The sequence below is a fragment of the Aspergillus luchuensis genome, chromosome 1 (assembly GCF_016861625.1).
Source record: "Aspergillus luchuensis IFO 4308 DNA, chromosome 1, nearly complete sequence".
Lineage (NCBI taxonomy): Eukaryota > Fungi > Ascomycota > Eurotiomycetes > Eurotiales > Aspergillaceae > Aspergillus > Aspergillus luchuensis.
Window position 1 is genome coordinate 1708514 of NC_054849.1, and position 23584 is coordinate 1732097.

The 23584-nt window shown below is 52.1% G+C and overlaps 9 protein-coding genes across 9 annotated transcripts; 4 read left to right on the forward strand and 5 right to left on the reverse strand.

Annotated features, from left to right (window-relative positions):
- Positions 1-74: 74 nt before the first annotated feature.
- AKAW2_10589A (uncharacterized protein) lies at positions 75-1942 on the reverse strand (the record flags this gene model as incomplete). Its single annotated transcript, XM_041688879.1, has 6 exons — positions 75-122; positions 175-811; positions 867-1000; positions 1067-1374; positions 1428-1871; positions 1930-1942. 6 exons carry the CDS (start codon positions 1940-1942, stop codon positions 75-77), a joined length of 1584 nt encoding a protein of 527 aa, XP_041537310.1.
- A 1143-nt stretch (positions 1943-3085) lies between these two features.
- On the forward strand, positions 3086-4647 carry rpt3 (proteasome regulatory particle base subunit RPT3; the record flags this gene model as incomplete). Its single annotated transcript, XM_041688890.1, has 6 exons — positions 3086-3243; positions 3300-3341; positions 3406-3504; positions 3557-3843; positions 3909-4572; positions 4629-4647. 6 exons carry the CDS (start codon positions 3086-3088, stop codon positions 4645-4647), a joined length of 1269 nt encoding a protein of 422 aa, XP_041537311.1.
- Positions 4648-5543: 896 nt separating this feature from the next.
- On the forward strand, positions 5544-6942 carry PEP2 (pepsin-like aspartic protease; the record flags this gene model as incomplete). Its single annotated transcript, XM_041688901.1, has 4 exons — positions 5544-5645; positions 5737-5887; positions 5941-6595; positions 6654-6942. 4 exons carry the CDS (start codon positions 5544-5546, stop codon positions 6940-6942), a joined length of 1197 nt encoding a protein of 398 aa, XP_041537312.1.
- Positions 6943-7905: 963 nt separating this feature from the next.
- On the forward strand, positions 7906-10499 carry fcpA (protein-serine/threonine phosphatase; the record flags this gene model as incomplete). Its single annotated transcript, XM_041688912.1, has 3 exons — positions 7906-8153; positions 8219-8305; positions 8357-10499. 3 exons carry the CDS (start codon positions 7906-7908, stop codon positions 10497-10499), a joined length of 2478 nt encoding a protein of 825 aa, XP_041537313.1.
- Positions 10500-10789: 290 nt separating this feature from the next.
- AKAW2_10594A (uncharacterized protein) lies at positions 10790-11488 on the reverse strand (the record flags this gene model as incomplete). Its single annotated transcript, XM_041688923.1, has 3 exons — positions 10790-10893; positions 10985-11259; positions 11328-11488. The coding sequence occupies 3 exons, from the start codon at positions 11486-11488 to the stop codon at positions 10790-10792; spliced, it is 540 nt and encodes a 179-aa protein (XP_041537314.1).
- Positions 11489-12153: 665 nt separating this feature from the next.
- On the reverse strand, positions 12154-13304 carry CAR1 (arginase; the record flags this gene model as incomplete). The annotated part of the gene is made up of 3 exons (XM_041688934.1): positions 12154-12457; positions 12530-13113; positions 13218-13304. 3 exons carry the CDS (start codon positions 13302-13304, stop codon positions 12154-12156), a joined length of 975 nt encoding a protein of 324 aa, XP_041537315.1.
- Positions 13305-13846: 542 nt separating this feature from the next.
- Positions 13847-15819, reverse strand: AKAW2_10596A (glutamyl-tRNA(Gln) amidotransferase subunit PET112; the record flags this gene model as incomplete). The annotated part of the gene is made up of 4 exons (XM_041688945.1): positions 13847-15102; positions 15157-15298; positions 15356-15432; positions 15489-15819. 4 exons carry the CDS (start codon positions 15817-15819, stop codon positions 13847-13849), a joined length of 1806 nt encoding a protein of 601 aa, XP_041537316.1.
- A 1709-nt stretch (positions 15820-17528) lies between these two features.
- On the forward strand, positions 17529-19141 carry AKAW2_10597S (uncharacterized protein; the record flags this gene model as incomplete). The annotated part of the gene is made up of 3 exons (XM_041688956.1): positions 17529-18600; positions 18657-19041; positions 19099-19141. 3 exons carry the CDS (start codon positions 17529-17531, stop codon positions 19139-19141), a joined length of 1500 nt encoding a protein of 499 aa, XP_041537317.1.
- Positions 19142-20362: 1221 nt separating this feature from the next.
- Positions 20363-23024, reverse strand: AKAW2_10598A (uncharacterized protein; the record flags this gene model as incomplete). Its single annotated transcript, XM_041688967.1, has 2 exons — positions 20363-22745; positions 22801-23024. 2 exons carry the CDS (start codon positions 23022-23024, stop codon positions 20363-20365), a joined length of 2607 nt encoding a protein of 868 aa, XP_041537318.1.
- Between the last annotated feature and the right edge of the window lie 560 nt (positions 23025-23584).

Sequence of the window (23584 nt, forward strand, 5' to 3'; positions counted from 1 at the left end):
ATAACCCATCGGCGATTTGCAGATCCTGCAAATAAGAGGCATGATTATCGATGGTAACCGATGTACGTATAATTTTATATGATTAGGTAGTCATGCTGTCGTGCCAGTCCGGGGGAGTGTGTCTAGGTTGTGTGGTAAGCTTTGGAATTCCCGAAATATTAAGGTGTCACTTACAAATGCCGTCCATGAGATATTTGTATAATCATCTTCGGCCTGAGCCGCACGAGCATCCCAAACCTTTCTTAATATATCAGCAGGGACCGGATTGCGAAACTCCGATCTCCGCTCAACTTCGCGCAGTCTCGTAAGGACATAATACTGTGAATGACGCGAGATACAGTCGGATCCTGCCATAAAGAGTGGGAAGACAAGGATTTCCAGTAACGAGCATTCCGGAGTGATGATCGCAGTCGCGTCGAGAATCTTTCGAACACACTCTTGTATATCAGAGCTGCTAGCTGGCTTCGACGGGTCTAGCAGCCGAAGAATACGCAAGATACATGCAAACTGGAAAGCCTCCGCTATAAATAGCCAGAGAGGATCATGACTAGGGTACTCTCTTCGTTTTGGATCCCATGCATAGAGCTTGTGCTTTGCTAGGAGCAGGGCGATTTGATACTCATCCCAAGTAAGCCAGCCTAGTGTATGTTCCTTTGCCTTTTCCAGTGCTGCGCCGATGACCAGAAAGACTTCTCTCGGGCACCCATTTACCAATTCGAATTTTCTATCGCTGGCGCAAGCAACTAGCTCACGAATATCCTGAGAAAAGCACATTCTCTCGGGGCCAGCAGATGCTCGAATTATGTCAAGCCTGGTTTTTCACTAATGAGTTTTGTATTGAAATAATCAGGCCTGGGTTAACATACCAAGCCAGGTTGCCGAGGAAGAACATGGCCCGCTGGCGTCGGCCATGTAGCCCCTCGGCGATCAAGAGCTGTTTACAGACGGACATGGCACCTGTGATGTGAATGCCATGACTAGATACCCCCGATTCAGAAATCTATTTCCTGTTAGTTAAGATGCTCGACCAAGAGATTGTGGCATAAATAGGGCACACAAAGCCTACATCATGAAGCAACAGGACCTGTATTATCGCTAAGACAGTATCTTGTTCGTCTTCGAGCAAAGATGTTCTTTGGCTCTTACGGATCTCTTCGCTCAGGGCACGTATGGCTTTCATACGGTATTCAACCGCGGTGGCTTCGTGTAGGAACTCATCGCCAATCACCCGCCCGAGGTGGGAAGCAGAAAGCCCAAGAACAGCGTACAATAGCCCGATTTTTTTGCGCGCCAGCGGAAGAATATATGCTCGGTAAGGGTTCTCCGCGTCATGCCCAACCTCAGCTATCTGATGTGGGCAAATAATCTCATCATCTGCAGCATATATTTAGTGCGTTGCTCTCAACGGTTCGAGGGGTGAAGCCTACAATGGCTTAACAGCCTAGCTGTGTCGGGCGAATCGAGAAGCGTGGTTACATCGTCTGGAAGCTTTGGCAGCGGCCGACTGTGAGCTTCAGCTGGCTTTTCAGGAACAGGTATTCCCTGTGCCGTGGTCTTCGGGCTACCACTCAGATTGGTTGAACAAGCTTGATCACTTTCCAAGTTGGGGGGAGGACTCTCCGTAACTTCCTGGGTTGGTGGCACCTGGGTATCCAAAGCAGCATCGCTTATTCCTGATCGACCTCCGGTAGGGATTCTACTGTTGGTCGGTATCCGAGCACCCTTCCATTTACCTCGACTAGCAATTCCGCAGAATCTGAACCGTTCTGGGTATCCTCCACATACTAAACCTTTCGAGACACATCGTTGGCAACTCGGACGGCCACGGTCACACTTGCGGCACTTTTGCCGGCAGGTCAAGCAAGCGGCACCTGTACAGGTGAGTAAGTAACAGGCTATCACATATAGTATAAGTCGTTACAGTCCTACCAGCTCGTGGCATTCCGCCGTCAACCTGCGGGCTTACTTTCGCATGGGAGGGATAGTTGGTAATGTGGAATTCCAAAAGGGCGATGGTATCACATGCAGGGAATGCACTTTACTTCCAGGACCTCGCGGCGTAAACCCCTGTGACTGCTGTTGCTATTGGCTGAGTAGAGCTCACAACGTGTTCTGTACTATCCGACCCCAGAAAATGAGGCTTCATCTTCAGCCTGCTGGTTATTTTACCCGATTAGGCTTCAGATTCAAGATTATGTAATGGAATGAGTCATGTGACTGTGTTGATGAACCATGCACCATTCCCACTTTAGGCATTCACTCAGCCTAACTGGGTCTGGAATCTTCGGGTCTACCACAAAGAGTACTATAGTTAGTTGAATGGGGACTTCTCTTCCCTCTGCAGATGCTTGAGTCGACCCCATATAATCTACCCAATATTTCATTCTATAAGGCACAGGCTCGCTGCCTTCTAGTTGTTACACTATGCAGGTTACTTGATTTTTCCGTAGCAACTTTTGGATTTGGCCGTTCGCCAAATTGGCGTCGTTCAGTGCTATTACATAGATGATAGCAATTGTCGCCAGTCTAATAGCTAAGTAGTTAATGGGCTTAATGTAGGAGCCTGAGGTTAGGTACAGGTTGGAATCCGTTGGCCCATCGTTGGAAAGAGCAGCGAAATATGTTTACAGTACTTGGGTTTCATGATTTATCTCATAATGGCTACATAATTTGGCGACTGTAACATATCTGAAATATTTGCGAAGCCACATCAGCGCATTCACAAAATGAGTATTTTTTTACTCATATGTTTGAAGCCTATAGATTAATGAAGTACACATATAAGCGCACCAACAAAGATGAGTCGTGAGTGCCAAATTATTAGCTATCGTTCGTACTGAGCGAAAGGCTCTGTCCTGCGCCATTATATCAGCTGGACCGCCGAGCTACCAAGTCACATGACCACTGCCCGTGAGCTTCGTGAGCCGGGCTGTCTGGCATCGACGCAATAGATCCAACCAGCCAAATCCTTCCCAACTTGCCCACGACTGATCCATCCATTTCTTTCTGGGACATATTCTCTCTAGCTTACAGTTAACTGCGCTTGCTATTTTCATACCCGCTCCGTTTGTACCAAATTTCCGCCATGGGAGACGTCGCCGTCGAGACCCCGGCGAACAACGTCACGCCTCTCACCAAGGCAGCTCCATTGGACACGATCCCCAACATAGACTCGCTCGAGGGCACAGGAAACGACGGGAGCGATGAATATGCCACATTGAAGAGATTGCAGAGACACCTAGAGTATGTTCGACCGGCGATGATGGCGGCCGCCGCACATGTTGACTCTTCGATAACAGGTACATTCAACTTCAGGAGGAGTACATCAAGGATGAGCAAAGGTAAGCTATATATCATCTTCCTTCGAGCTTATCTTACCCGAGCTAACATTTGCTACTTGTACAGGAGCTTGAAGAGGGAACTCGTTCGTGCGCAGGAGGAGATCAAGCGGATACAGAGTGTGCCTTTGGTTATCGGCCAGTTTATGGAGGCGATCGATCAGAAGTATGGTGCCGCGCAGAGCTTTCGACATAGAACCAATAACTGATTCTCCTAGTACCGGTATTGTGCAATCGTCGACTGGCTCGAATTATGTCGTCCGTATCCTCTCCACGCTCGACCGCGAGAAGCTCAAGCCTTCGTCTTCGGTCGCACTCCACCGTCACTCCAACGCCCTTGTCGATATCCTACCCCCGGAGGCTGACTCCTCCATTGCTATGCTGGGCGAGAACGAGAAGCCAGATGTGACTTATGCGGATGTTGGTGGTCTTGACATGCAGAAGCAGGAGATCAGGGAAGCAGTCGAGCTGCCCTTGACGCACTTTGACCTTTACAAGCAGATCGGTGAGCATAGCCTCCTTTCACTGCTGCTTCTTCTGTTAAGAGTCCATTACTGATGCTGGCGATAGGTATCGATCCTCCCCGCGGTGTCCTCCTTTACGGCCCTCCCGGTACGGGTAAGACTATGCTGGTCAAGGCGGTGGCAAACAGCACGACCGCCAGCTTTATCCGTGTAAACGGCTCGGAATTCGTTCAGAAATACCTGGGTGAAGGACCTCGCATGGTTCGTGATGTTTTCAGAATGGCGCGGGAGAACTCCCCGGCTATCATTTTCATTGATGAAATTGATGCCATCGCCACGAAGCGTTTCGACGCCCAGACGGGTGCAGACCGTGAGGTGCAGCGTATCTTGCTGGAACTTCTCAACCAGATGGATGGATTCGAGCAGTCGAGCAACGTCAAGGTCATCATGGCCACCAACAGAGCTGATACTCTGGATCCGGCCCTGCTTCGTCCGGGTCGTCTGGACCGGAAGATCGAGTTCCCGTCTTTGCGGGACCGGCGTGAACGCCGGTTGATTTTCTCTACGATAGCATCCAAGATGTCTCTTTCGCCGGAAGTTGACCTGGACTCGCTGATTGTGCGCAACGAGCCCCTCTCTGGTGCGGTCATTGCCGCCATCATGCAAGAGGCTGGTCTCCGCGCTGTGCGAAAGAACCGTTACAACATCATCCAGTCGGATCTCGAGGATGCTTATGCCGCCCAGGTGAAGACCGGACAGGAAGCGGATAGGTACGGAGCATTGTCTATGCTACCCGCGATCGGGACATGGCTAACCAAGCATACAGACTCGAATTCTACCGGTAAATCAAGTATGGGACGTGCATTAGGCTGGATATCGGATTACGCAAGGCGAACAGGGGGACCGTTAGCTGTATTATCAACATCTAGGCTATTTCATATTAGGACAACGACTGACGCATTGGGTATTCCGCTGGGGTAGTCTATCGGTTGGGACCAAGTACCTTGTAGAAAGTAGAACAGTACCCACGTTGATACCGCCACTTGGCTAGGGCGGTGATTCAACAGATGCAAGCTCCAGTTGGACGGCTACCCGACCCTCTCAGGATCTACAGGAGTAACGTGTCTAGCTCTGTGCTGCCTATTTAGTAGACAGGTCAGCGATAGGTAGATAGGACCTGTCCGCAGCTGTTGGTTAGTTTAGCAAGGCGGTTGCGCTAGTTTGAAGCAGGCAGGCACCGGGAACCTAAGGCGGTCTTACATCATCATCCGCGCTCGGATTCGCGTGATCCGAGCATCACGATAAGGCCTCAAGGAACAAGGAGACCTCCAGGAAGCTTCGGATGAGACTCAGAGGGAGATACAAAGATGGAAAGATGGAACAGCTAGACTAAACTTATCGTACCTGTTTTCTAGGAGCCTAGAGAGGATGTACCTGGGCGACCTGGCAGCTACAATCATCTGGAGCGATAACTCGTGACGATCCCCTTGCCAAATGACGCAGCCAGGCTGGCCAACCATTGGCTGCGACCTGGCAGGTCGCTCCGCAACCAGCGCCTCCCGGCTCAAGTCACCCGCATCACTCTTCCCTACCCCCAGACCTCCTCTTTTCCCCTGCTATCCTCCATCTCTTCTCCATCGTTCTCTGTTTCTATCATCATTTCTATTCATACTTGCATCCATCAGTTTTTTGACCCAGCCCGTCATATCCCGCTGGGTAGCCGTTTCAGCCGTCGCCCATCATGAAGTCAGCCTCCTTGCTCACAGCATCCGTGCTGTTGGGCTGTGCCTCCGCCGAGGTTCACAAGCTCAAGCTTAACAAGGTGCCTTTGGAAGAGCAGCTTGTGAGTGTAGCCTTATCATTGCATCGTTTTCTTAGCTAGCTAGCTTCTTTGAAGCTCCAGTATGATCCAAAGCTGATTCCGTGGTCTATAGTACACGCATAACATCGACGCCCATGTCCGCGCTTTGGGCCAGAAGTACATGGGTATCCGCCCGTCCATCCACAAAGAGCTGGTCGAGGAGAACCCTATCAATGACATGAGCCGTCATGATGTCCTGGTGGACAACTTTCTGAATGCACAGTGTATGGAGATACCGTCGTATATGGCTAATCGCTGCTAACCCTTCTTGCCATAGACTTCTCTGAGATCGAGCTGGGTACTCCCCCCCAGAAGTTCAAGGTTGTCCTGGACACTGGTAGCTCGAACCTTTGGGTTCCTTCGAGCGAATGCAGCTCTATTGCCTGCTACCTCCACAACAAGTATGACTCGTCTGCCTCGAGTACGTACCACAAGAACGGCAGTGAATTCGCCATCAAGTACGGCTCTGGCAGCCTTAGCGGATTCATCTCTCAGGACACCCTGAAGATTGGCGACCTGAAGGTCAAAGGACAGGACTTCGCTGAGGCGACCAACGAGCCCGGTCTTGCCTTTGCCTTCGGCCGGTTCGATGGCATTCTCGGCTTGGGTTATGACACCATCTCCGTGAACAAGATTGTTCCTCCCTTCTACAACATGCTTGACCAGGGTCTTCTTGACGAGCCCGTCTTTGCCTTCTACCTTGGAGACACCAACAAGGAGGGTGACGATTCCGTGGCAACTTTCGGTGGCGTCGACAAGGACCACTACACTGGCGAGCTGATCAAGATCCCCCTCCGTCGCAAGGCTTACTGGGAGGTTGACCTTGATGCCATTGCTCTTGGCGACGATGTTGCTGAGTTGGATAACACCGGTGTCATCCTGGACACTGGTACTTCCCTGATTGCTCTGCCTGCTGACTTGGCCGAGATGATGTAAGTCAAAAGTCTTGGATGTCTTGATTGAACAAACAAGTTGCTAACAGTCTTCTAGCAATGCTCAGATCGGTGCTAAGAAGGGCTGGACCGGCCAGTACACCGTTGACTGCGACAAGCGCTCGTCCCTGCCCGATGTTACCTTCACCCTTGCCGGCCACAACTTCACCATCACCTCGTACGACTACACCTTGGAGGTGCAGGGCTCTTGCGTCAGTGCCTTCATGGGCATGGACTTCCCTGAGCCGGTTGGTCCTTTGGCCATTTTGGGCGATGCGTTCCTGCGCAAGTGGTACAGTGTGTATGACCTTGGTAACAGCGCTGTTGGCCTGGCTAAGGCCAAGTAAGCGGGCTCAGCGGGTTAATGTGGTATCTATGATGCTGCCTTTGCTGTCATCATTGCTTCTTGTAGCTTGATCTATGATTTTGGCAGACGAACACACGCAATGTTGTGGATGGTTATCCTCATGTTTGCAGCGGTTGCCGGATAGATTCTAGGGATCTTCAATGGAAAGCCGGTGATATTATTTGACATGTTCTGACACTTTAGGATGTAAATGGTTAGGCAATATGATAGTAACAACTTGAAACTGATTGAAATTGACGTAAACCGTGTGATGCAGTAACAATAAGAAGCAACCGCGGTACCAGCCGAGTCTGGGCCGGCGAGTCTCGCCCCGCACAGGCCAGGCGCCAAAACCCAAGCAACTCTTCTTGGCAGCCAAGCCTTCTTCATCACGCTCTCACCACCTCCTCCATCCAGACTTTCTCTCTGCTCTGTCTTTGTTTCATCATCCCCCACGACTGCCCTTCTCTTTAGCCGCTCTTCGATCTCCATACCCGATCGCTTCTTTGTCCCTTCGTCTGCGCTTGATTTTACGAGCCCAGATTGACCCGCTTTCCACCTTTACCCGATACACCTCCACAGCGCAAACCCGCGCCCGCCTTATTGACTTCGTCGCGTCCTAGCGTGGCGAACCATCCCGCGACAACTCCATCACTTGTCCACCTGACCCCGTTCCATTCAAATACACTTCCTTCGTATCGAGATCCTCGTGCGCCGCTGCGATTAAGCTAGGTCGCTGTTGTTCCTACCGACGGCAGAAGTTTCGGGAATGGCTTCATAGCTATCGAGCTCGATCCTTTTCTTTCTCTCTTTCGTTTCCTTCCGCTATCGAAAATAAACCTGTCCGCGGCCCCTCGCCCGACACTGCCTCAATCTCGGTGTTAGGGAGGCAGGAGGGGGGTTGGATATTTACAATTACTAGGAGAGCTTGCTGAGTCGACCTGTGTGAAAGGGTTATCCAGGCATGCTTCTCCGGTTACCGCCTAGCCTCCATTACCCGATCACCGTCACGTCGCTGCTGAAACAGCCCGGTGATAAGGTGGAACGGGATGAGGCGCTATTCTGGTATGTGTACCAGACGACTGTGACGGAGGGGGATGGGCTGGGGAATAAGGTGGATGTGAAGCGCAAGTTCCCGACGAAGTTCGAATCGACGGTTGATGGGGAGGTGGTGCAGTGGAAGATTGAAAAGGGGGATGTTATTGATGAGCCGTATGTTCCGACGCCCCGCTGTCGTTCATTTGGGTCTGGTGTTGAGATGCTGATATTTTGGTTAGGGTCGATGTTTTGGAGGTTGATGAGCCATGTGCTCATGAGGTCCAGTTTGGTGGGCTCTGTGCCATTTGTGGGAAGGATATGACTGAGTAGGTGAAAACGGTGTTTTGGTGTTGGGCTTGGCTTACGATTGTTTGCAGTTTTTCGTACAATACTGAGGTGACGGATGTGCATCGCGCGCCAATTCAGATGGCCCACGATAATACTACGTTGACTGTCAGTGAACAAGAAGCTACGCGGGTGGAAGAGGATGCGAAGCGCCGCTTACTGGCGAATCGGAAGTTGTCGCTGGTTGTCGATCTGGATCAGACCATTATTCATGCTACCGTCGACCCGACTGTCGGAGAATGGATGCAGGACAAGGAAAACCCGAATTATCAGGCTCTGAGCGATGTGCGTGCGTTTCAGCTGGTAGATGATGGGCCGGGAATGCGCGGGTGCTGGTACTATGTGAAGCTACGACCGGGGCTAGAGTCGTTTCTGCAGAATGTGTCGGAGATGTATGAGCTGCATATCTACACCATGGGAACGAGGTCCTATGCGCAACATATCGCTAGTATCATAGATCCAGACCGCAAACTCTTTGGTGACCGTATTCTCAGCCGAGATGAGAGTGGCAGCTTGGTGGCCAAGAACTTGCACCGGCTGTTCCCGGTGGACACCAAGATGGTCGTCATTATCGACGACCGCGGGGACGTCTGGCGCTGGAACCCCAATCTCATCAAGGTGTCGCCGTACGACTTCTTCGTCGGCATCGGGGACATCAACTCTAGTTTCCTCCCGAAGAAGCAGGAGCTGGGACCTCCCAGCAAAGGGGGCGAGAAGCCGGTAGCCAAGGCAGCGAAGGGGGGTTTAGCGGAACATCATGTCAACGGGGCGACGGCAAAGAGAGACGACCAGACAGAGGTTTCGACGTTGGAACAGCTGGTAACAATGGGTGGTGGCGATAATCCCAGGTTATTACAAGAGCAGAGCGATGCACAAGAGGAGACAATCATGCATCAAGTGGAGGACCGGCCATTACTGCAGAAGCAAAAGGAGCTAGACGCGGAGGACGATGCAGCAGAGAGCAGCGATACATCCAGCAGCATAGACGACTCACAAGATCTGAGCAAGCACCGACATCACCTACTGGAGGACAATGATCGGGAGCTGTTCGACCTCGAGGTGCGTTTGGAGCAAGTACACCGGGACTTTTTCGACGAATATGACCGACGACGTTCACGGGCACTGGGCGGACGAGTCGCCGCCCTGCGCGGCGAAAAGCCGTCCAAAGAGAAGGACGTCGACCTAAAACTAGTCCCAGACGTCAAGATCATCATGCCCCAAATGAAGCATCGAATCCTCGGCGGCGTGACCCTCGTATTTTCGGGCGTGCTTCCCCTCGGCACGGATACACAAAACGCTGACATCTCCCTCTGGGCGAAGAGCTTTGGGGCGGTCATTGCATCGAAGATTAACATGAAGACCACGCATCTCGTCGCCGGGCGGAACCGCACAGCCAAAGTGCGCGAAGCGACCCGGTACCCGAAAGTCAAGATCGTCACGACACAATGGCTCCTGGACTGTCTGACACAATGGAAGCGCTTAGCGGAGGAACCGTACCTCCTCCCCGTGCATCCAGACGACCGCGGCGAGCCAATTTCACCGGGATCCAAAGAGGTAGCGGAGAGCGCGTGGCTCTCATCGTCGGACGAGGCAACGGGCGACTCTGTAGCGGATGACGAAGAAGCAACAGAGGAAATTCTCAAATCCGCAGGGATATCCGAAATGTCGCCCCTCGGCTACGACGACGAGGAGCAGGCCGCGGTCCACGATGAGCTCAAGGAGTTCCTGGGCAGTGACGATGAGAGCGAGAGCGACAGCGAAGCCACATTCATGGATGAGACAGGTACTCCATCTGCCAGCAAGAAGCGGAAGCGCGAGGAAGGAGACGGCGGCGACGATGACGACGACGACCAGGATACGGATAGTGCCGGCGAGGGCGACGAGCCAGGCTCGCGGCTAGCTCAGCGGATCAAGCGGTCATACGAGCGCAGCACGGGGCTGAAGGAGGTAGCCAGCGCAGGGGCGGTAGAGTCGACTGCAAGCACAACAGCATCTGCAACGGAACCGGGGACAGAGGAGCCGGAGCAGATTGCTGACGAGTCGAGCCCGCCTGATCCAGCAGAGGTGGATCCGGCCGACGAGGATGACGAGCTGGAGCGCGAGATGATGGCTGCACTGGAAGGAGGGGATTACAATTCGGAGGCGGAGGAACAAATTGCGAATGAGAATGGATAGTCAGGTAGCTAGGTTGGGATATTTAGTTTGGATGTATTTGGCGTTGTGATATTTGCCATGTTGCCATGTTTGCCATGTTTGCCAATAAGTGATGGCATAGCGAGGGCGTTTGAGATATATAGGAAAATACAACACTGAATATATACTCCAGACATTTCATGAGTAAGTAGTATAGAATTGAGCAAGAGCTCTATATCATCCATTGAAATCATACAATCATATCTCATAATACATGTTGAACCATCCCATCCCATCCCCCCTCCCCCTCTTCTCAAAGAGGGATAAGAAAATCAACGATAAAGATCCCGATTAACCTGCCACGACATAATAATCATCCAGACATAAAAGATGGTATTCACCAATTCAAACGCAAACGCCGTTCTCCAACAATTGCCTATCCATACATACCATTAGCATACATAGATACATACCCTCTCCCCCGAAGGGAACAAAAGAAAGAAGGGGAAAGAATGAAAAAAACTTACAAATAGTCTCCTCCTCAATCCACGCCAACGTCTTCCACCCATCGCCCACAGGCTTAACATTATCAATATAATTGCGACAATTATCATTAACGTTCGCGACGACCCCATACAGCTGGAGCGATGTCTCCACTAGCCCCGTTAACCACAGCACGAAGAGAATAAACCCCCCGATGATGATTATCCCGGGCAGGAGGAAGCGTTGTGCGGCTAGGATTAGGATGAAAATTACGAAGAAGATGCCGAGTGCGCCGGTTGTTATCATGTAGGGGAAGAGCCTATTCCTGTGTTAGTATGGTGGTGATGGTGGTGGAGTTGGGGAAGGGGTTTAATAGGGTAATCGTACCAAGGAACTTCCAATCCCAAATCATTTTGAACCGTCATGAACCAGGCGAATATTCCCAGACAGATTGCGGATGAGGAGAGAACCACGATGATCCAGATGTTGAGTTGGAGTTCGGGCCAGTGGTAGCGGCGGGGACGGCGGTGGTAGATTCGCATTGCCATTTTGGTATAGTATTTATTAAGTTCCTTTGGGGTTGGGTGTGTAGTATATAGACAATTGGTTTGTTGACGATGTATATAGTAGTGATAGAGTGCAGTGGTGGTAGTATGTATCAGAATGATCTTCCGGGGTATGGTGATATAAATTTAATATCGCATTATATCATCATATCAGGCTGAAACAATAACTCCGCCTTAACCCTCATTCAACTTAGTATTGACAACGCATCAGGGTTGACCGTAATAGGGCGAGGCGAGACGAGGCGTGGGTTGGGCGGATATGATATGATGCCTGGCGGGTCTAGAACTGTGCTTGATGTGTAGGTATCGAGGCGAGAAAAAAATCAAGGAATGACAATTGACAAGTTAATGAAAGAATGCAAGAAAAGTAAATTCAGAGAATGAAAGAAAGACAGACAATTATGGAGTTCTTACTACTCTTCATGATGGGCATCGGAAATTCCGGTGGCAGGACGGAACTAATGCGGTGGCAGGGCGGGTAAATTTAGTAGTACGTAGTATCTAATTCCATCCTCCATTCTCCGCATGGTCAAGCTCACACTAAATAGAGTTACTCCGGATAAGCTTTGACATTGATTGATTCAGATTGCTCATTAGTTCTCTAGTTCTACTCTAGTTCTCACCCCCTACAGCCACAGGCTTCTGCATTACAGCAAGGTATCTCCCAGGGCACTCCGCACAATCGAACATCCCGTCCGAATGGTGTCGCTAGCGCCATGTTCCTCCAGGCTGGGGTTCACCTCCACCAAATCCATCGCCACCAGGTTACCCGTCTCGTGCACACACTCGCAGATGAAGTCACCCTCGCGCAGTGTCAGTCCACCACGCACAGGGGTACCCGTGCTAGGCGCCCACTGCGGGTCCAGCGCGTCCACGTCGAACGACAGGTGGATCGGTGTGTCATTGCCAATGTGCGCCAGGGCCATTTCGACCACGCGGCCAATGCCGTACCTGCAGGTTGTCAGAACACCACTGCATCATCGGAGGATACATAAGGGTAAGGAGGAGGAGGAGGAAACCTACCGATCAACATCATGCATGCTAAACGCCTTAATGCCATGCTCACGAAGCAGCTGCTTCTCACCGCGATCCACGTCCCGAAGACCAATGTACACCAGCTTGCGGGTGTTGACAATGTGCTCATCCTGCAGCCAGCCGAAGATGTCCTTTTGTTCCTCACGAGCCAAGCGCGTCAAGAACGCCATGGGCATACCGTGAATGTTACCACTAGGGCTCATCTCAGGAATGTTGATATCGGCGTGCGCATCCACCCAGATCACAGCCATCTCACGACCCAGTCGCTCACGAATCGCCTTGGCCGTGCCGGAAATGGTACCGATAGCGATGGAGTGGTCACCACCCAGGGTCAGCACGAACTTGCCCTCCTTGGCGTGCTCGTAGACCTGGGCGCTCAGCGACTCGGTAACGGCGCTGACCGACCGGGGCTTCTTCATGCCGCGGTGGTCGGGGTCGGACTCGGGCATCTTATCTTCGTAGTGGTGGACCTTCTCGTCATAGTGCAGTTCGTAGCCCAGATCGTCGCGCAGTTGCTCGAGCAGACCGGCTTGAACGAGAGCCATCGGGGCTGCTTCGACGCCCATCTTGCACTGTGGTCGGGGTGTGTATGGTTAGTTGGGGGGTTCTTCCTTTTACTATGCACGCTACTAGATGATCGACGGATCCGTCGTCATGGAATTCTTCTTGTACGTACCTGCCCGCCATTGAAACCAACGGCCACGACGCCCAGCTGGTTGGGCTTGGAGAGGAATCTCTGCCGGATTGTCGAAGGAGAAGTCATGGTGAATGTGTGTAAGAGAGAGGGGAGGTGAGGGGAAGAGTTGGAGGGGTAGGGTCGCGTGGGATGGAAGGAAGGAAGAAAAAGAAAAGGTTCTAGAAGGGCGGACCCAAAGATGAGATAAGATCGTGAGTGGAGACGATCCGAGGTAGACTCCAAAGCACCACAACAAGAAGTTGGACCCTTAGGAGAGGACTAGGAAAAGAGAAGAGAAGTTAGTAGGGATGAAGGAGGAAGTAGAGTCCCGATAATACTGAAAGAAAGAAGAATGAAACCGGATTGCAGGGGCGACGAGCCGGTTAAAAGCATTCTCAGCCGTGGGGCGTCCGCGATCGCTAAGACCTGCTTTTAGGGAACGGTTGTTCCCCTAAGTACAGGTCCAGGAGAGCATCCACTTCCTCCGCCCGTTTCCATTAGCAATTCACCCCCGACAGATGACGTTCGGGGATAAGAGGGGATAAGGGTGGGGGGAAATCACCGTGTGATGGGTATCATGCATGCTTATTGCTATCTATTGCTTTATCAATGTACTATACAGGTATACATTATCGCTGATCCAAGATCAACTCCCGCAGAATCGCATCTGCTCTCGGCGCTTCCACTCGTCCCTTCTCGCCCATGCGCATCATCTGCCCGACAAACCAGCCCAGCTTGCCCAGTTGGTTCTTTTGTCGGATCTGTTCTACCATGGTGGGGTTCAAGTTGATTGCTGCCTCCGCCAGCGCTACATACTCCTCGCGCGACAGTGGCCGCAGCAGCAGGTTCTCCTCCTCCAGCAGCTGGGGGATCGGCCGCTCATCCCCCGCGAACACCATGGCGAGTACCTGCTTCGCCGTCGGCCCTGTGATGTGCTTCCGCTGCAGCTGGTCGATCAGCGCGGCCAGACTCGGGGCAGGCACCCGCGCCGCATCCCACGCTTCCTCCGCTTTGGCCCAGAGACCCCCAAGCTCATGAAGAACCCAGTTGCCGGCCACCCGCGCCAATCCTTTCTGTGCCTTGGGTTCCTGATCCGACTGCAGCGCCCGCAGGAGGTCCACGACTTCCTGATAGTACTCCAACCGGGCGCCGTCTTCTAGTTCCACCAACGGCTTCGCGTCCTCGATGGGCAGCCCATACTCCGGCCCGGCCAGTAGTTCAATAAGCGCATCCGAGGACGTTGGGAGATTGGTCTGAAGCGCTGCCACGAGGTCGGCGCCGATGTATAGGGGCGGAAGATCCGGGTCGGGCATATAGCGATAGTCGACCTCCCCCTCTTTGCCTCGTAGTTTGCGCGTTTCGGTGCTTCCAATCGTCCAGCCGCGGGTTTCACCTTCTACCACCCCGCCACTCTCAAGGACGGCAATCTGCCGGTTCTTCTCCGCAATGATGGCATCCTCGACCGCCTTGAAACTGCTCAGGTTCTTGATCTCCGTGCGTTGTCCGAGTCCGCCGATGCCACCGTACTGATGCGTGCCGGCTGTGTCACCTCGTTGGCGGATGGAGACGTTGACGTCAGCCCGCAGACCTCCCAGCTCCATGCCAGTTGTCACCGCATTACATGACTGCAAGATGGACTGGATCTTCCGAACACAGGCCGCCGCGGTGGCGGGAGTATGGATCTGCGGCATAGTGATGATCTCGACGAGGGGGTGGGAGACACGGTTGAAGTCGAGGAGTTGCGTCGAGGGCGGATATTCTTGCGACTTGGCGGTATCCTGTTCCATCTGGACCTGTTTGATGCCGATGCGAACCGTGTCGCCGTCCTCAGGCGCAATGCCATCATGGCGGAACAGGTCTACATAGCCATTCTTCGCAAAAGGCTCTACTCTATGTCAGAGCACTGATCGGCTGCGAGAGAGGGAGGGAACTATATTACCGTAGTATTGGGTGATCTGGTATCCGGCCGGCTGGTCCTGGTAGAAGTAATGCTTGCGGTCGAATTTGCTGACTGGCTGTATCTCGCAGTTCAAAGCAAGGGCGGCGCGGAGGGCGGGGAGGAGCGTTGCGATTTGAAACTCCTACACCATAGCTGTAAGTGTCTGCACCTCATGCATAGAGAGAATTCATCCACAAACCGGTTGCGACCCCGGGAATGCTAGATCGAACAGCGCAACGTTCGAATTGGGAAGATCCGTAGATGATGTAGACGCTCCTGCTCAGCGATCAGCCAGACAATTCAGTCCAATTGTCTAGAATCCCGTCACACACGCGAAAATAATTTGGACTCGGTGTTCAACTGCGCGTGGATCTCAATGCCCACGGTCAACTCCCACTTCTGTCGGGAGGCCTCCTCATTCTCTCGAGTCTGTCGCTTGCGCGCCTTGACGGCCTTGGCGTCCTGTTTCAGCTGCTTTCGCAGGGGAATGCGGTCCGGCGAGTCGGTCGTCACAGTTTGGAGGGATCGAATGGGATGCGAAAGGGACAAGGCAGGGAGGGGCCTAAGGGCGCGCCTGGCAGTCTGCGGCCGGGGAAGATGGCATTGCGGGCAGGCGAGCGAGCGGGTTGCTCGCGGGCACTGCCGAAGCCACGGTCGAAGCATGAGCCCGAGGGCAAGGAAGGTAGGCGAAAGGACAGGTCCACGAGAGGAAGAAAGAGGAAGGTCGGACCGGTCGCGGTGGGAGAATTGGCAAAGAAGTTGACACGATCTTGAGGCCTGGAATCTTGGATTGGAATCGATGAAGGACGGAATTAAGCGCGGGCGGAGATCACGGCCCGTACCATACGGTAATTACCCTCACCGCTGGTATATCATCGAGATAATTAATAGATATCATATCGATATTCAGTACGAATAAGTAACAAAGTATACAATAACTCCATTGAAGGAATGAAATGGAATGGAGGGGAATACTACTCTTAGTGCGATAATAGTCATCATCTGCACCAATGAGAATATGCCCGAATGATGTTCCAAGACATCCTATTCGCGATGCGCTGTGAACAGTTTCGGAGGCAGCCAGTGCCAGCGGTTCAGCTGCAAGTCATGCTTTCCAAGAGTAATTCCAGGAAAGGGAATGTCATGCATCTAGTTGACTTCAACAACCCGCGGATCAGCGGAACAAAGCAGACAGAAAATGAGAGCGGGATAAAAGTTAGATACAAACAACAACCCCTCGATACCAGCACATGAATGGCTGCTCACCAACTCATCGCCAGGATGGATGAATGACCTACTTAGGGCCCATCGTGTCCAACAACGATAACGCCGAAGAATTTCAGTCATGCAAGGTGGGATCGGCAGCGAGTCACCGTCAGCCAACGCAGCATAAACTTCGAGGATGTACCAGTATGGAGGGGGAACAGATGATCCCCAAGTGAAGCCCGCATGGATTGATTGATTTGTAGTATAGAAGATGATGTCGAGTTACTGCTGCTCTTCAACTATCTATCGCATGTGGATCCTCTGCACATCCCACCATTCTTCTTTTATTTCTTCTCTCATTCTTTTAACTTCTCCCTCGTCCTGGTCGCTGCTCTCCATTGCGCTTCTTTTTTCTACTCCTCTCATTTTCAGTCACTGTATTAATACATCATCCATCTCGCAATCGAGAAAAAGAAAGCATTCAACTTCCCGTCTCTGACAGGGAAGGGCCCCTCGCGATCGGAGCAGATCAGGAACTCGGGGCGCCTACCACCACGAATGAGACTCCTTCAAGGCTGCCTCACGTCCCCAAAAAAGGACCTGTTCAGCGCTCTTCTTCGTCGCTCTTGTCGGAGATTTGTCTCATCTTCTTCCTGGGTGTTGGGGGCTGATTCGCCTTGTCCATCCAGTATTTACTGTTGACTATTTCCGGTTCTGACTGTCATCCTGTCTACCTTCCATCTATACAATTAATTTCTTATTCTCTCGCTCTCTCTATACTGCCTAGACCCCAAACCGATCTAAGAACCCGGCTAATCGGCGGGATCTCCAGTGGAGGGAACCATAGTCAGTCAGTGATCTTCAAACTACGCTTGTCAAGGGTATTCCGATCCGCTACACAGGGAGGAAGAGACCTATCAACCGCATTCTGTCCTACATTCTTGGACCCTCGTCCGAGATTCGCGCCGTCTCTGAGGCCCTACCCTTCTCCCTTGACATGCCTTGGGCGCTTCCCCTCCAAACACCACCACCATCACCCTTTCAGAGTACACTCTGTTTGTTCTCTCTGTTCATCTTTTGAGGTATGGCCTGAAGCCGGAAACACTAGTTTTAGCCGCGGCCTTTTGAAGTACTATATCGACCGCTATTAACCACCCTATCTACCCATGATGCCCTTCTACTCCAGCTCTACTCGTTCCAAAAAACCTAAGAAAGATGGGACGAGCAGAGCGTCCACGGCTTCGGTCATTTCTTCAAATTCGCATTCCACCAAAGGCCCAAAACTGTCAGTGGAGAAACCCAAGGTAGACAGCCAAACCCAATCTACTATATCAAAGAGCACCAGCAACGGGTCCACTGCGCGGCCACAAGCAGCTCAGAACAAACACGATTCCGATCGCAAAGCACCCAATGTGTTCGAGTACCTCGAAGATAACTCGACTACAACGGATGATTCGTCTGATGATGAGTACGAGCATCACGTACCCAGCAATAATGCCAAGGGAGCATACAAGAACGCAGTCCGTCAGATGTATCGCCCCGCCGCGCAAGGCACTGATGCCCGCAGCCGTACCTCGTCCATACTGTCCAAGTCCTCGGCGAACTCTCAGAAAACTCCCAGTTCAATTGACATTCCTCCAAGCACCGTTACCTCAAACACCGTGAAGAGCCACATCCCAGCGCATAAACCCTCACTGGATGGGGCATACAGTGGGGTGGGGGCGTTCCCCGACGGCTCGAACTACTATGAGAAACGAAGCGTGGACTTGAATGCAAGACCGGAGACGTATTACCCTCAGAATTCTGTCTCTCTTCAGCGGTCGCCACTTCCCCCATCGCCGCCGCGAAGCCCTGAAGAAGATCTTCACCGGCCCACACGACGGAACAGGCGCAACACCAAATCCTCCTCAGACATCTCCGGATATAGCCTTCTCGCTACCCGGCTGAGCTCGGCCACGGAGAGCCAGGAGCCCCGTCTCCCACCTCTGTATCGCCGGTTCGAGAACCTCAACCATCGCGTACTGCTTCATCTTCAGGACGAGATTGCACAAATGGAGGAAGACCTGCGTCTAGTGGATGAGTACGAGGAATTACAACGGGCCGCAACGGCCGAGCAAGAGGGCACGAAAATGCTCCCTGCCTCCCGGCGTATGGATGCCCAAGCACAGGTATACTCCTCCGTTCACTACCGACGTGAGGAGCTCCTCAGCGCGCTAGCTCGAAAGACCGAGCAATACAGTAAGTGCCAGCTGCCGGCCGATCGTGGATCCGGATACTAACCATAGATCATCTAGACAATGCCCTTAGCGCATATAGTAGGGTCCTTCAAACACTCCCCCGCGCCTCTACGCAGGATATCAACACGTATCGGAACTGGATGAAGCAAACCAACCCCGTCATCACCGCTGAGACACGGTTCCTCGATTACACCAAAGACCTGATCTCTCTAACTCCACGCATGGCTTCTAGCTCGACCGCAAAGCCTATCTTTACCACCATCATCATTGCCTCTACTGCCATTCTCCTACCACTGCTCGCATTCAGCATGATCTCCGAGTTCTCCGGTCGTCTCGTCGTAGTCGCACTCGTAGGAGTCGCTGCGTCAATCATCGCCTCCACCAACTCCACCAGCGCAGACCAGCTCGTTGACTCTCGGGACGGCTGGCGATGCGCAACCATGTATGTTTTCCTCCTCCTGCTCCCCCCTACAATACAATAACTAACCCAACGGCTCAGATACTTCGGCTTCATGACCGTCGCCGCAATGTTCATCCCCTAACTGACCACTACTAACGATTACCACTAATCAAACTAATGACTCGACGAATTTTCTTTGGGTAGCGTACGTCTAGCGTTTCTTACACTTGGATATTATTGAGCCTTGAACAGATTGAGAAACTGGATCTTTTAGAAAGATAGGGCAGGCGTTAACGACACTGGACTGGAAAACAGATGACAGCCTGGGGTGAGAAGGGGTTATAGGGTGCACCAAATAGCAGAAACCTTTTTCTTCTTCCCCGTCGTACTTACTATATCTACCTCTTAATTCCTGTCTTTGGTTGATTGGTTCTTGTCATGTATTTGAGCGTGTATCATGAGAGATTGCTGTATACTACATTCGTTTCTCAATGATGAATCTACCCATAGGGATATTTAGACTCAAGTCTAAACTGGCAATTACACACTTCCTGAACCCAAGCATCCGAGAATCATTATCGTCATCCTGAACCACCTTCCTACTATCACCTAGACAATGGAAAATATAGATAATTTGTTTCATCGATTTAATGATTCTGGTTAATCAATAGTAAAGTCAACTCCATTGAATATGTAACAATGGGGGGATAAAATAAAGGAGTTCAAAAAGTGAAGTAAGGCATAGCAAAGCAGACCAACGAGATGAATAACACAGAACGTCCTATCCATCCATCCATCCATCCAACCCTGTGGAATACCAATGGTTTAGAGAACATCCGTCCTGTCGTGGCCGATTCGAATTGACATAAATAAAAGAAAAAAAGACCAAAGGAACCGGAACTTGCATCTGAAGCTAAATCTAGAAAAAAGCAATCACTCATTCGGGAATTGTTGCATTGTGACATAGGGGAATGAAAAAAAGGATTAAAAGGAATTAGGAGATAGAAGAGTAATTGGTAGAAGGGTTATCATCGCTGAGCGGGAAGGTTATTATCCAACATGGATTAGCCGTCATTATACACATATTGGAATTCGTCTTTGTATTGTTTTTGTTTGTTTTTCTTCCTGGTTGTAGGTGGATTGTTTTCTTCTGGGAACATTGTTTTCTAAGCTCTGTGAGTGGTGAAAGACCATTGGGAAGGGAAAGGAAGAAGTGAAACAATTGAAATGGTATAATGGTAACAAGAGGATAAAAGGTTAAGAATAAAAAGTTAAGAAAGAGTGAGAAATGAATAATAAAGTTAAAAGTTAATCAAACGCATATCCCTACATCTCGACCGTGTCTCATCATATCCCCCGCTCATCATGGTGCAGGCGTGCCGTTCTGCTTGCTTCCTGGCGTTGCACTTCGTTCTTGGGAGGCTTCGCCTGATGGCTGTGGTGTCGCTGAACTGGGTCGGTTTTGAGCTGCTGCTGCTAATTGCACTTTGTTCCTCTCCATCATAATGGCTTGCTCGGCAGCGCTCCGGGCATAGGTCATGGCCGCAGCTGAGTTGGAGTAACCTCCCGATGGCGGTGGGGCTTGGTTAGAGGGGTAGTTTCCGTATGGAGGGGGCTGCTGGCCTGGTTGTTGTTGTTGCGGCACAAACCGTTGTTGTGGGTTGGCTGAGCCTGGAGGACCGAAGGAGCCTCGGGGGGTAGCGTAAGAGGGAGGTTTCTGTGGGGATGCGCTACGTCCGGCTGTATAGGGCGCGTTATAGGGCGCAGGTTGTCCGGGACGCGGTGTGTAGGGCTGTGGAGATCCCTGACCCGCGGCGGGAGGGCCCTGTTGTCCCGGGTAAGGGTGGTAGCCGTTTTGGCCAGGACGTTGGTACTGATTGTACTGCGGGGTGGGCTGCTGCGCGTATCCAGGGAAGTAGCCCGGTCGCTGCTGCGGCGTTGACGGAGGGCGGGCTCCAGCGAATTGCTGGGGATGACCAGGAGTGTATGGCGCTGGCGTGGAGCTCTGCCTTGCCCCATAGTAAGGTTGTGGCGATTGGAAAGTCTGAGGCTGCGTTCGCGCGTTGGCCGTGAATGATCGTTGGTTGAACTGCGCCTGGAAGCTACCGGAACGTGAAGGAGTTGAAGTTCTATTTGCACCACTGGTGGCAGCCAGGGCAGCGGCACGCTCCTGCTGCAAAGCATAGTCGTCCTTCTCCATTGTGCCCTGATACTCAGGATTCTCGATCAGGATCGTTTGGCTAATGTTCAGCTCGGCCAGCTGGTCACCGTCCAACTTGGCAACAGCGTAAGGTGGCAGAGTTGCGACAAGAGCTGCTAGACTTGACTTGAGCGTCTCATACACAGTCTGCTCTGCCGACGACGGAGTGTCTGCTCCTGTGACATCGGGCGTTGTTTCCTTAGGCTCAGTTCCTTGACCGCTAGAAGCCGTAGTCTCCAAACTCCGAATCTTTTGGTAGGAGCTGAGGGTCTCTAGCAGATCAGAGACATCGCGCAATACGTCGTCCATTTCTCGCTCCTGAGTGTCCTTTTCCGTGGATTTATCTGTATGCACGATGTTGTCCGCAAAATCGTCGGGGTTGAACGTTTTCACCATCTCTTCGAGAGTGGACTCGTCAAGATCGCCGATACTTCCGGGCTGGACTGATGTGGAATCTTTCTGTTCATCTTCCACGTACGGCAACGAGAGAAGTGTGTTCAAACGCCTTGCTCCACGTTTGCTCCACCATACCAAATTTTTTGAGTCGGCTTGTTCCACAGCTCCAGAGCTATCGAACGAAGGAGCAAAAGAGGAGTACACTCCTTGCAAGAGGGCAGCATCCTCGTCGATGCTCAGAGCAGGGTCATCGGTTGGAACGTCCTCACCCGCTTGTTGAGAAGAATGCTGTTTCTGCCGACGGCTCCAGACAGACGGAGAGGAAGTGACCCCACCATACTGAAGCCAATGTCCAGAAGGGAGAGGTGCAAGGCAGTAATTATTGCGATCCCCGAGGAAGGCCTTGTAGTCGGTGATGGCTTCGAAAGGATCGATCCAGCCGTTGGTAGCATTGCGCGTAGAAGTTCTGGATTTGCGAGGCGCCTCTAACTGGGGCAGTGTTGCACGAGGCGCGAACACATCGCCGAAAGTTCTCTTATGTTCTTTGACGGCAGTCTCTGCTTCAAATGGCTGCACCTTTGTGGTGGAGATCCCGTTGGGCAAACCGATTTCGCGCAAGGGCGCTTGCACCTCCACAAATTTGTCTGCATTAGCGTCATCCGAAGGTAGTGGAACCTTGACAGTCTTCTGCAAGCTTGAGTAGAGTTGTTTTGGATTTGCGGGGTTCCCAAACAATGTCAACACAAGGCTGTCATTACGGGTCTCAACATGAGTCGGAGTAGACTTCGCCGGGGCTTCTCCGTCTTCTTCCGACGCTTCAGTCTTGATGTTGGCCTGGCTCACATGTGCCTGGCGAACAAGGCTATTCAGGAGTTTCTTGAACGCCGCGATGCGGTTGACAGTCTCTGTCAGAGGCGACCCGTCAGCTGAAGCAGGCGTTGCCTGAGCTTTGTTCCGCTCTATCACTGCCGCCGACGCCTTCTCAATATCGCTCAAAAACTCCGACAAACTGCTGTATCGGTCTGACGCCACCCGTGCTTGAATGCTCGAACTCTCGTCTTTATCACCGGACACCTTTGCGCGTTTCGAACGTGGTTTTGCCGGCGACGACGGTAATGGGCAGGATAGAAGATGCAAATCGGCATCACTCCTGACATGGGTCAGTGGGAAGCAGTCACGATTTAGTGGTGACGCGGAGTGCTCACTTGCTTAAAATGTCCACCAGATTGCGAAGCGTCTCCTGTAATTTTGCCTTTTCCTGCGATTGCGTCGCAGAAGCGCCAGCGTCTTGGGCGGCCTTCTCGTCGTGACTCGCGACACGCTTTCGCTTGCCTGGAGTCGCCAGGACAGATGGATCGGGCGTATTTTGCGACTGGTCGCCATTTGTGACCGGCATCGGGGCCGTCCCTCCGCCTTCGTCTGCACTCATTGTTTCGGGTCGCGCTGTTCTCGAACTCTTCTTTGACGCGAGTACAAAACGGCTCTCTTTTATTCCTTCTTTTTTTGCGAAGTCGTCCAGGAAGGTCCAACTGGCGACGGAGTGTGACAGTGAACACACAATCGGCCAAAACTAATGGGAGGTAAATGGAATGAAGGGATATGATTCGAAAAGAGGCGGAAAATAGTCGTCGGTGATTGAGTGTTCCTTGTTCTCCGAAGCGGATGCGCCAATAGTTACGAGGCTCGATCGAGAAGCGGTACGCTGCAGCTAGGGAGGATTAGATCGCGACGCACACGGTAATGTCACAACGGTAGTAGATTGGCACGGAATAACAAGCTCCTTGACGCCACAAGAGCAGGCTAGATCAGGGCAAGTCAGGGCGCAGAGCTGGAAGGACGCAAGACGGACTCCATCTCCAGGCGGGAGAGTAGCGAGATCCTCCTGCGCGCCATGCCAGAACCACAACTCGTGACGATCAATCACGTGACCCAGCTTTTTTCCCCAATCGCCGGGATGCTCCATGCGGCCGCCGCTCTTGTTACTTGTCG